This window comes from Anopheles nili, chromosome 3 (assembly GCF_943737925.1).
Source record: "Anopheles nili chromosome 3, idAnoNiliSN_F5_01, whole genome shotgun sequence".
Classification (NCBI taxonomy): domain Eukaryota; kingdom Metazoa; phylum Arthropoda; class Insecta; order Diptera; family Culicidae; genus Anopheles; species Anopheles nili.
In genome coordinates, this window is record NC_071292.1 from 48,304,771 (window position 1) to 48,317,769 (window position 12,999).

Sequence of the window (12,999 nt, forward strand, 5' to 3'; positions counted from 1 at the left end):
ATTTGTCAGCGTCGCTCGGCGTACACGTAATGCACCGTTTGGTCATAAACTGGCCTTTGTTTAGTATTCATCTTCGCTGCGGTCGCTGCGCGGAATCCATTGGATGCATCCGCGCTCCGGTCGGGACTAATGAGCCGAAGACGATCGCTCATTTGCGTGCCACCGCGTTGGGTTTTGCGTTTATTTCAATTGCCGTGGATGTGCTCCAGGCAGCCAGGCGGTGTTCCAGCGCTGCATGCTGCGGGTGGGGCACATCTTGTGAAGAAAAAAAAAAGAGAGAGCGCAGATCGGCGGATGCAACCGGTGATTTGAAACGCAATTTAAATTGTGCAACGAAACGTTTTGAGAAAACAACTATTGCTCAATTGAACCTAATGGAGTTGAGTGTGGCGATTGTAAAACACTCCAAATGGCTGTCAACAGCTCGTGGAAATTATTTCACGTTCAGGGCACATAACTTTACTTATAACTAAGAAGGGACCCGCCAGGAAAGAAGCGCGTTTTCATATGTTAAAGATGTTTTTTAAGCTTATAATAAAGCAACAATAGCATGCAAATGAGGGGTTTAAAACTAATTCAAATATAAGTTTAAACACTGATTTGAATACTAACGATCGGATAATCACCAGCATCCTATCCAGCATTTATCTGGTCGCGGGATTATCCCATTTGGGCGGATATATTTCTCTCGTGCGCTAATGAACTTGCACACGCACACTACTGTCTTCGTGAACCTACGCAATTATTTCAACCAAATGCAGGCGTGGGCATTATGGTTTATCCTTCGATCCATGAAAATCGCGACTAATAATAAGGTGACTCTAATTATTCGTTTTCGCTGCCGTGGGACGCACGAAGCAGGTGTTAAAATTTAAATTGCCGAGTATGGATAATTATTCTACGCCTTCGTAGGCAAAAATTAATTATGATGCAGTTCAATGATAATGCAGTCATCAAATATCTCTTATTATTCGCGTTCAAATGAACTAGTCATGTGGTAAGCAGTTGTGGCTAACACAGCAATAAGTTATATAATGTTTCTTATAATGTTTTCTATGGAATAGGATATACAAATTTCACATCATTCGAAAAACTGCTGATGACGCTAAAAAGCTGCAGAAAATTGACCAAAAATAATTTGAGCTACTTTAAGATAAATTGATATGAATCAATTTGAGTAAAGAAGAAGACTAAATTTAAATCACGTAAATTATACTTTAAAACAAAACATTTAACACAAATTTGATAGTATTCAATGTTAGAAAAAAAAAAACATATGGAGCACTTTTAATTTTTTTTCCTAAAAAAGCTATTTGGCTTTGGTACGACACGCTAAAAATTAAAAAAAAAAAACCACGCACAGTCGAAAATATCGCCTATTTGCTTGACGCGTGTATCGACGTGTTTTAAAACAAAAGCCAACCATAACCCTCTGCGCGGTACGCAATAAAATCCCATCACGGCACCAAAGTGGCACGCAAATATTGACACAGTACTTGGTAATAACATCCGAGGCGCATGTTTTGTCCATCGTGTGTCGCCGCGTTTCGTAAACGTGCGTGGCCATGTCCCCGGGCCGGATTGCTCACTCGGCGTGGTGTGTCCCCAGACCGGGCAGGAATGTTGTTGTGACTTACCTACAAAGAGAACAAGAAAACGGAAAAGTTACAAACGCGATTCCACGGCAGGGGACAACAGCATGACGGGAGAGAAATTCAAATCGAACGTCTTGTTTGCCCGGCAATGGGTTTCTGAAACAAAACAACAACGAGAAGAAGAAAAAAAAGGACGAACCGCGCCCCGATCGGTTCTCGCGCGTCGCTGGCCATAAACGCGGCAGCTGTTTTGACAAATTTGAACAACTGCCACCGCCACCAGTTGGAGGGTTCGAGCGCATCAAACGCACGCCTCTCGAGTAACGACTTCGGGAAAAGTCAACAGTTTGGAGGAATGTGAAGCCGACAAACGAAGCAAAACAATCGCATTCGCAAACGGCCACAACTAGCGCGGCAGGTTTACTTTCTCCCTTCGCGAGAGATGGCGCAGCAAATGAATGTGGCAAACGTCAAACTGGGAAAAAGTAATCAATTCCCTCTACGGGTCCCTCATGCCCGGGCGTTTTTCGCTTTTGTGCTTGCATCGTTAAATATTCCAAGAATTTCCCCATCCGATCCCGGGCGTGTATCGAACACCATCGGAGTTGGCCGTTTGAGCCAGGGTGAGGAATGAAACAAACCAAGAAAAAAAGAAAAGCGCATGTAGACGACACTGTAACAGGTGTTTTTTGTGGCAGCAGCAGCAATTTTCGCCCCACCGCCAAACCTCACCAAAAAGGCAAGATAATCATCATGGCTGGTGACTCGTGTCGAAGATTTCCGGACGACACACACGCTCCATCCACGCTGGCGTTATTTGAATAGATTATTTTGAAATAATTACTGCCGCCAGAGTGACACACCGTACAGAAGTGGCGGTGTTTCACGGCTTGTTTTAATGGCACTCACAGCTTCATGGAAAAAGGAGAATGATGGGGGCTATAATCGGAGCAGATAAAGACGTAACATCTGACAAACATCGCATCTTCATGTTTACATGACAACGGCACATGCAACGTGAGCTGTCGGATTAAGGACACTTATTGTGAGGGATGAAAGAAAAGCCGCCACGCATCAAGGGTGGCTGGGAAATGTAATAAAACAAGAATGATTCACTTGCTGAAATCAACAACCACGAAAAAATAAGGGAAAATATCGAAAGTAAAAATTTACACCAATCGAAGGGAAAAAGTATCGAGCAGCAACAGATGCAGAACATTATGGAAACCGAAATGGTTGGTTACAAAGATTTTTACTGCCCTTTTGTGAGTGCTCCACTTACATACGTATGTGAGAGTGCCTTAATTATTATTCATCCTTTGTATTTTTTCTTTTCAGTAGACCATTGCACACCGCACCATAACCGAGGACAACAGGTCCTCCCATACTTCGTTAGACCCTTACTTTAACTTTAGTTGCTTACAGACGAGAACGTACCCACGCACATATCCACAAAGGTGACGGCGATCCAAGCAAAACACCCAAGGAATTGAGGAAGCTATAATCTTTGGTCGTAATGGCAACCCTCAAGGGACCGGCAGTGTGACCGAACGCGGCCTCCGCCAGCCAAGGTGCTTCATAAACGGTCGCCATGGATCGTAATAAAGCGAGCCCGCTTAAGCCCCACAACATCGTGGTCTGGGCCTCAGGTGTGGTTTTGAACCGTTCAGCCATCATAAGCATGATGCATATGCGGGAGCCGATAACCACGGCCAAAGATAATAACACCGGCTCGCGGTGCAGTTGAGAGAAAAAGGGACGAAAGCAAAAAAAAATCAACGCCCCTAAAATCCACCCTAGAAGGTTGCAAACTCCACCCTGCGTGGCTTGGCTTAATAAGGCACTCGAGCTCAAACACGCTTCCAGCTAGGCTGACTTTCATTCTGGTCTCGGTCATACAGCAGTCTCGATGGGGAAACTTTTCTAATGATTCATCACAAAATTTTAGTTGCATAACCTCGCGCATTCCAGGGTCTCTCTCTCTCTCTCTCTCTCTCTCTCTCTCGCTTGCTCTGTCTCGCTCTTGAGCCTCTTTTAGTGCCATTTCGCGGCGTTGCAATCGTCTTAACCCGCCTGGGCTTAGCGTTAAGTGCAGTTTATGGCATTCACATTCGCGCACCCGGTGCAGTCGAAGATGCAAGCTCACATTCGCCCGCGTTGGGTAGCACGTTTTTGCGCTATCTTTACGACCGCTGGATGCGGACCGGATCGGTTTGGTTTCCCATCGGTTGCATTATGCAGCGCCAGCTGAACCTTTCGGTGGGTGATGCCTATTGGGAGGAAGCCGGCGAACGTCTCTGCTTGAGTCGTTTTACGGTGTTGGCTCTAGCAGCACCAAAGCACGGTTGAAACGGGAAGATACTGCACTTCGGGGGATGTATGGATGATGTTTTTCCACCTTTGGGTCGATAAATTCTACTAGCATAAATGTCAACCGGGCGTAAAAGCTTTATGCGAAATTTTAAACATATTTCGCACTTGGGAGTGGCTATATGAAATCAGATACTGTACATAATTGTTTGTTTTGATCACAATTTTTCTTCAACCATGCAAAAATCAAAAAACATTCTATTCAAAAGATTTTGTTTAAACGGTTGAAACTGTATGAAAGCTTGTATTGAATAATTGAAATGCATTTGAAAAAACAATAATTTTTTAGATCATTTTCAAATCCCTCAAATTGATTTTCTTGCAATAAATAATCACGTTTTTTAATACATTTAAAAAAGATTGGAATTTCTCATCGTTAAATTGATAACAACTACCGATTATTTACAAGACAGTTTTAAACAAGATTTGCATCGAAGATTGTGTGAGTTAAATCTGTGCATATTTTACATGTACTTTAAAGATAAATTAAAGGCTAGTAATGTATCACTGTAAACTTTAGCAATTATTTTATTTCCATCGAAACAAAATTAGATAGCATCTACTTTAGGAGCTGTAACGAATTTTCACACTACTAAATTCCATCGTTCGTCAAAGCGCAACTTCACCAACGATGCATGATTTCCATTTCGCCATTTCGCGTAAGTGACACAGCCGCGCACACTGGCAGCTTGTTTTCACTCAGCAAACAAAATCATCATAACAAACAACATACCCTCGTCCGGTTCATATAAAACCAGCTCAACAAATCGACGCGATCGTTGTCGCTAGAGGCACACTACGACTCGCCAGCTACGATCACGATCACCATGGTCAGCTCATGGATCATCTCCTCTCACGGAAAGCGCACGTCGTCGCCAATAAAGACCAAAGCAAGACCTTTAGAACTGCTCGAGGACAGAGGGTACGAGATTATCGCACCAAGCGGAGCGGGGCAAAGGGATGAAGGCTTGCATAAAACTATGATCAACATCAGCGATCCCCTCGGGCCTTCCTTCCACCCATCGAGACTCGCGAAACCCGTCTATCTTCATCAAGCACAATAAACACTTATCAATTGCATACCTCAATCAACCTGTCCCACTTTATCTCTATTTATCTTGACACGCGGTGGTGTGTGCCCCGTACGCAGTAGTAGATTTGCTTTGTCCCTTGCTTCCTCTGCTGCCCGTCTTCTCGTTCCCCAGAACACCAGCCCTCTCTATCAGACCAACGTAAGGGCCACCATTGCGTGAATCGAACACATGCACATGCCGTGGCTGTGCGTATCGCAAGCGAGAAGTGCACCGGTTGCGCTCGTTCGTTGCGTCGTCGTCATGCGTTTTGGGGTGTGTATGGAAATGAGAAAAAAGGGCGTGAAAGTGAAGGGAGAGAAAGAGGGGGGGGGGATGGAAAATTAGAACGTTTCGTGCGTGAGCCAGCGGGTCGAGGACGATTCCATCGACTCGAAACCATTGCGCAAGGCCGTAATGTTAAAGCGGCGTGTCACTTGATGCAATTCGTTGATAAGAGCGTGATGGCGAGATTGGAAACGTTCGTATCAAGGGAGGCGTGTGAGAATGCAAATTGCGTAATAAAAATCGCGATTGTGTAACGTTTACGAGTTGAAAGATATGCATTCTTACGCTGTGTGGCCTTTGCGTTTTTGTACTGATATTTTTGTAATGTCAACCATTAAAACAATTACATGTAAAATTAATATCGATTGAAATAAACCAATTTGTCTATCAGCAAAAAAAGAGCACAACATATACCATGATTATTCTATCGTCACTTAAACACGTCACTCGAACACAGAAGACTCAGAACGATCTACGTACGTATACATCTTTTAAATCAATTATTTGCTTAAAACATTCGAGAAAGAAGTTAAATATTTGTTTCAAATGGGCATCTAGTTTAAAAATAGACCACTTATTGGTTATTTATACTATCCAACTGAATGGACACAGCTTAAATAGTGTGCACTTGAGATAAGAAACGTACATGGCATCAAATAGTTGCTGACAACTGCACAGCGAAGGGCAAACCGATGAGTGTCACGACTTTTTTAACGCCTTTTCGGTGCCTCCCTGACCACAGCAGCCCTTCACGGCAATAGTATTCCAATTGAAGAGCACAAATGTATGCACAAACGTGTTCACTATTTGCCGCTTGCTCGTGCACTTCCTAAAATAGCCGTGTGCATAAAAATGTGCAATGAAAACGGGAATAAAACGCCTCGGCCATTACGTTACGAGACACACGCTCACACGTGAACCTGTTCGAGTCAACAATTTATCCCGAAAATTATCGCATTGCCGCCGTTCAGCGACATCAGCTGGCCCTTGGTGGAAGCTTTTTTTTATCTCCCCCATCACCTCTAAGCCCTACACGAACGCCACCATCGAAGCATTTGCCACCGGACGTCGGCGGGCACCCGTGAAACACGTTTTCTCTGCGCACGTTTTACGTAATAGAGCACCCCCATCATCGCTGCTGCGCTGCACTGCAGTATTCAATGCAGCAATTGCATCCACTGGCAGACGGCGGCACCGATTCTATCAAACGACCACCTTTAGATATCGGATCGTCTCATCTCTGAGCGTGATGGTTTTGGTTGATTGTTTTTTATTGCAAATCTATTTCGGCATCATCGCAGACCCGACACTTCGGATAGATTGGTTGTCGTTCTCGCCGGGAGGTGTCGGCAAAAGAGTGAAAGGCTGCAGAAGTTAGCCAAGGAATCAATATGCAGATTAGGGACATCGAAAAACAAGTGCAGGTTTTATTTTTATCGCGCGTCGGGACTTCTAGACGGCTTTAAAAAAATGACTAGGTTGATATTAGTCACTGTGACGTACGGCATTATTTACAGCTCTTTTACATCGTGGATCGTTTGTTTACATCGTACAATACATCGTAATAGGAACAAAAACCTAATTTGTTTGTACTCTATATCCAAAAGTATAAAAAAAGGGAAATACTTATACAAAGCAATGTCAAAAAAGATAAGGGTTTCACAGAAAAAGCTTTTGCACTTACTTTTATAAAGCTCCAAATAGATATATTTAGCACACGCTGGTAAACATAAATTCACGATTGCACGAAAATTTCCTAATATCATGTGTATTTTAATATTGATTTTATTTCAGAACGTTTAAGCACGTTCCAGAGGCAATTAATTCAATATTGAGTCAAATGTCTCTCTCTCTCTCTCTCTCTCTCTCTCTCTGTCTCTTTCTCTCTTTCTCACATCCTTTTCTTCTTACATTCCGTGATCCTCGAGTACGGAAGTATGATGCAAACTTTAAATCGGGCCAAGCCTCCATTCGCTACTGCGTATAAAATAAACCAGGCAAGCGCTACGCCTCCATCACACTAATCCACGACAAATTAAAAAAACGGGAAGCGTATCGAAGCACGCACACAAACCCACACCACGTATCGGTAATGCCATTTTTGACCAACGGAATGCCGCCATACCGACTGTTCCGGGGCAAAAACGGATTGCGGAAAATTAAAATTGACACACAAACCGACGCCGCGGCGCAAGCGGCGCAGATGATAGCCGGTATCGGCGTAGAAATAATTGAATGGACAAGATATGCGACGGAGGGAGGGGGGGGGGGTGGATGAGGTGGGTAACAAATCTTCCCCCTCCCCAGTCCGCTCCTATTCCTACTCACGCTCGAAAAACACCCACCCATCATAGAATTCGGGCGTAATTGAGCAATCGCTTGTGTTGTGTTGCCCTTCTTGTTGCCATCGCTATGCTGCTCGTGGACAATGCAATCCAGCAATCCGACAATTGATACGGACCTGCTGCCGTCCCGGTTCCACTTCTCCCACGTGCCACGGTGACGCGGCGCATATCTTTATTGGTCCTCGGGGTCCTCTCTAGGGGTCCGTGCCGGCGCAGACTTTATGGGACGCTCGGTGTCGTAAAATCAACAATTTAATTTGAATCGCGCATACCGTAGGCATATGGCGCAAAAGCGGAACGCAAGGAAGAGGGGGGGAGGGAGGAAAAAAGAAAGGAAAGGAAAAACGCAAACACCGAGCGGGTGGGCTCGCGCGCGCGCGCGCGCTCTCCATCTTGAGCGTACGCCATTCGGCGAGTACGCAGAAGGAGTTGATAATGTTGGCAGCACGCGAATTGATAAGTTACGGAAATAGTCCGGTATGCGACAGTTGTCCTTTATCGTGGCCTACTTTGATATCCAAACACACAACAGAGCTTTTTCTGTTTTGTACGAATTTTCCTTAACAACGATTCGAGCTTTCCACAAATGAAAAATCGGTTTTAAACCCCTATTTTTTTACCTAAAATCTAGAACACGTGCTTATACGCCTTGTATTCATGAAGTCCTTGAAAATGTTTCACATCATGTGGAATTTTAAAATTTCAATAAAAATACACTAAAACAGCTACGTGTGAAGCATCGTGAGATTGTGAAACAACCCCAAATACGCATCAATCATGTGAATAAATTACACATTCCGGGCGATAAAGAAAGGCACAAAACACAAAGTAGAATAAAATCCAAAACCATAATCTCCATGTTGCCACACAGGTGGTAAATGTTTCCAACGGCAACAGAGAACATGCAAAATCGCGAGTAGTAACAAATCGAGCGACCGATAAAACAGCAACACGCGGCTCAACCAAAGAAACATATCACTCGCCCCCCGGCCACTCTCCGGAGGTCTAATCATCCCCGGGAGTCCTAAATCGCTTGATTGGGCACGTTGATTCCGAACGAGGTGACCAATTTTAGCCCTCAGCTGAACGAGCGAGCAAGAGAGAGAGCGAGAAAGCGAGTGAGCCCCGACTAAACCAGTGTACTTTCGTGATTTTGATAACAAATCGCACCTCCTCCCCACGGAACACTCCACCACACCGGGGGCGTTACACAAATCGGGCCCAATCCTGGAACAAACCATCAACCCCCTGAGCCACAGGATTCGGATGGAGGTTTCTGTGCCACTTCTGTGCCGGCACAACTACAATTTCGGCTCGCGAATGGTGCAAAAAAAAAAATACGAACGACGACACCATAACCGAGCGTGTGGCACGTTTAATAAAATCGCAATAAAACTTCCAACCGAACACGCCACGGTACTTCGCTTAAGGATCGCGCGCGCCGAGATGGTTGCGATGAACCGTAACCATAACCATTTTACACACCGTCACTTGAGCGATTCGGGGTGTTTTATTTTTCTGTTTTCTGCGCAGACTTTCTTCTTCATCGCAGAAGAACACAATAATAATTATCGTTCCGGTTAAGACCGACCTGGGGGTCTGAATTTAGCAGAAACAACGAAATCTCAACCAATCAGTCATGGTTGATTTATTTTACGCTCACTCTCTCTCTCTCTCTCTCCCGCAGGGTGAGCTATAGATGTTACGCAAAACGTTCGATCAAAAACACAAAAATTTTCCCGTTCCCTGTGGCACCACACACCGTAACGAGGTCACGTTCGGGACACGTGCCTTTTTTCTTCTGCTCGAGCCTCGTGGAAGTTACTTCAAACATCCTTACCCTCGGGGAGCAACTGCCCAAAAACACACGGGAAGGTGGTTCTGTTTGGCGTGGGCAAGAATCACGGTGACGCGATTGCAAGGTGGATTGGAAATCTTATCAAACGACAGCGTAATTGAAAAGGGAAACAACAACAGACCCCGTCGTTCGGCAAACGGGCGGCTAACGGTGATCGTTACAACGCCCGCGGCGGGAGCATGTAATAAACCTTTTCGTCAGCGTGTCTCTCCGTTGGATTTCATCAACGCAACGCCTTGGTAGTAATTAACACCGACCGATAACATGATAAGACGCGCCCTTTCTGGTGGTATGGGGCGTTTTACCGCGATCGCGGATATTTTTATTCCACTACACGACGCGATTGAATTTCGCTACACGTTTTGAGGAAAGAATGCAGTGTCTTTGAATGTGTCAAGGTTTTTTTTTATTTGCAACCCACGAGAGGTTATGATCGTCGAGGCGAGAGTCGAATTAAGGGATTAAAAGGGAACGTTTTACTTAAGCATTAGAACCGGCTACCGGGTGTGTGTTTTGAGCCAATGTCGCCGTTGAGACTGCTCGAGTGCTGTTGCTCGAAGACGTCAAGGCGCACGATAAGCCGAGGCCACTGACTGCGTGTTACTTATCTGTTTGATTTTTGTCGCCCTTTCGAGAGCTTTTCCTGTCGTTTTTTTACCTCCATGCCAAGATAAACCGTCCGCAGCATAATGCAGCGTGAAAACCGGATCGGTAACGGGCAATCTTAATCGCATTACTTACCATTGCGAGCGCGTTGTAATGAGAGAGGAAAACGACATGTTTCTCTGTTGAAGATTTCTTTCGTCACAGCTTGATTATCGAGACAAGAAGCCAGCATGCCACCGTTGGCCGACATTCTCGGTCATTGCATTTGGTTTGATTTTTTTTCTGTTTTCTTAGCAATCATAACAAAACCCAAACGGAACGGCGGGCTGCTCGTCATTTTGAACATGGATTGTGACTTGTTTGGGTATGTTTCCAATCGGTTAACATAGGCCACCGTCTGGGCCGTGCAAAATGACGCAGAAATATGTTCCCCGGGTGCTGCTATCTTGCAATCGAATGTTCGCGCTGATAGTAGAAGAGAGGCATCCATGATGCAAGATAACAAATATGGCGACTGGTGTAAAGGGTAAGAAGTTTAAACAGTTTAAAATGAAGAAACAACATTGTAACCTGCATGCGTGAAAGGTCATTTTAACATTCAATTTGTTATAATGATCATTTCGGAGCTTAATTGCATAACTTTCCAACACACTGGATTGTGCGTTTGCTCTCCTTCCACGTTCTCGATTAAATACAACAAAATAATCCAAATACACAACATTTTCAAATTTTCCAATACTTCATAGATTTTTTATGACCTATTATTATTATTTGATTCAATAAAAATCATCAGATTGGTAAAAAATGACCAACAAGGAACACAATACGCAAGCATAGATCTTTTTCAAACAACAACAAACATTTAACAAACTTTAATCAATCTCGGAATCGTCCATATTCGATCAAATGCAATAAGATACAATAAAAGAATCATTCAAATAACCTCAAAGAGATAACTCCATTTTAGAAATACATTTTAAAACGACACAACGGCGTCTACCGAAAGAAGCACGAGCACACACTCGAAATATCTCTAGGATGTCTTTTTCTCCCAAAATGCCTCACTTTCAGTCTCGATCCGCCTTCAAACGTGCACCACTTCAAACGTGCACACACGTGCAGCTGCATCGATCTCGCCCTTCACCCCGATTTCTGCCCCACTCGCAACAACGCGCCCGGAATGGTCCATCCACGAGATGGGTGTTTACCACGAACAAACAACCCGACCAGCAGCTGCCAGCGGAGACATTCGAGTCCGGTTTGAGCCCTTCGCACGAATGCAACACTGACCAGCCTTTAAGTGGCAGCCAACAAGAAGCTCGCTACCGGTTTGGTCCCATCATCCGCGAGCTGTTGAATCATTTATTGGACTTTCTTATCGCCACTTGGCCGGCCCGCACCAATGCACCATCGCACACGCGCAAGCGCCGGGTGTACATATGTGTGTGTGTGTGTATGTGGGTTGGCCCGTGTGAGGTCAATTACATTCCCTTTGGGGCCCTTTCACGCGATCAATCATGAACTCGCGTATCCTTCGTAAGTCGTGCGTGCAGCAGCTTATCAATCTCGGGGCAGCCAGTCGTTTTATGTCGGTTTTTGATGATCACGACAGCGAAGAAACGACGAACATAAAGCATTGGAAAAGCAAATCCTTTGACAAACAATGGCTCAACAGGTGCAGCAGCTTGCAGCAACCCTTGCATGCTTGTGTTCATATGGGTGTGTGTGTGTGTGTGTGTGTGTGTGTGTGTGTGTATGGGCAAGGGGCAAAGCACTACATAAACAAACACACGGCAAACAAACAAACAAACAAGCAAACAAACGAACGTACGAACGAACTCACCAGCATGTAAGCACGCAAATGCGCCCGGAACTCTGGCAAAAAGGGAAAATATGGTCGCGTGGGGAGAAGTTAGAGACCAGAAAAGGGTGCAAAGGATTACAAAATCAAAACCGGCTGAAACGGTACTGGATCGCTTGGCACGATCGCATCGTGAACCGGAGGTTGTTTACCAAACTATAAATAATTACACCACGGGCCCCGTATCGGATACATTCGTGGCCCCCTGGGAGGCTGGAAGGTCCGTCCAGCTGTTCATACGAACCGGGATGAAGTAAACGCGGTGTTGCTAAAATCAAGCGAACCATCAAGCGGGCCATTTTCGCACCGGAACGACTGTGTTTCAACCCCGTCACGGGGGTTAATGGTTTTTTTTTTCTTCTTAAATGGAGTGTTTTTACGCTGACTTCAACAAGGGTTATTGAGTTGGGTTTACGTTTTTTGATGGAACATTTAATAACTACAATAAAATTGCATTTATATTACGTGTTGTTATTTCTCTATGCAATGCTGCATAGTTTCGACTTCACTCTTTAGAACGTAACGATTTTATTTAAATTGATGCGTATACACAACTACAAAACCAATTTTAAATCACATTTTCTCTAGGCTCACATGGAACGATGGATTTTTCTCCCAAGATAAGACCGAGAGGATGCTAGAGAAAATTGAAAACTGATCCACATCCTCGCAACACGCCATGTGTGGGACACATGCTGATATATCACCGCAGCATAGCTGTGCAGCGAAAGTGAGTTCGCCGGTGGTTTTTCTTCCCAGGGTGGGTTCAAAAGGAAGGAGACGGCGAAGGGCTTGATGAGAGGCTGAAAAATATTGATTTCCACTCGAAGCGCAAAATGGAAGGGAAAAACACGCTGCGTGCTGTTCGAACCGGGAGTCAACTCGCCTTCAGTAATGGGCCCTGGCAGCACAAGCTCACAATATGCAAACCGCTGTGTGTCTTTGAGTGTGCACGAAACGAAAAAAAGCCACCGGTTCTGTTTCGCTCTAACACGTGTGGCCGGAA

At 44.8% G+C, this 12,999-nt stretch overlaps 1 protein-coding gene across 1 annotated transcript in view; it reads right to left on the reverse strand.

Annotated features, from left to right (window-relative positions):
• Positions 1-12,999, reverse strand: part of LOC128724475 (uncharacterized) — a 137,633-nt gene that overhangs the window by 87,704 nt on the left and 36,930 nt on the right. Inside the window, exon 2 of the mRNA XM_053818199.1 lies at positions 10,442-10,458. Within this exon, the coding sequence (XP_053674174.1) occupies positions 10,442-10,458 (17 nt within the window). The remainder of the gene's footprint in view (positions 1-10,441; positions 10,459-12,999) is intronic.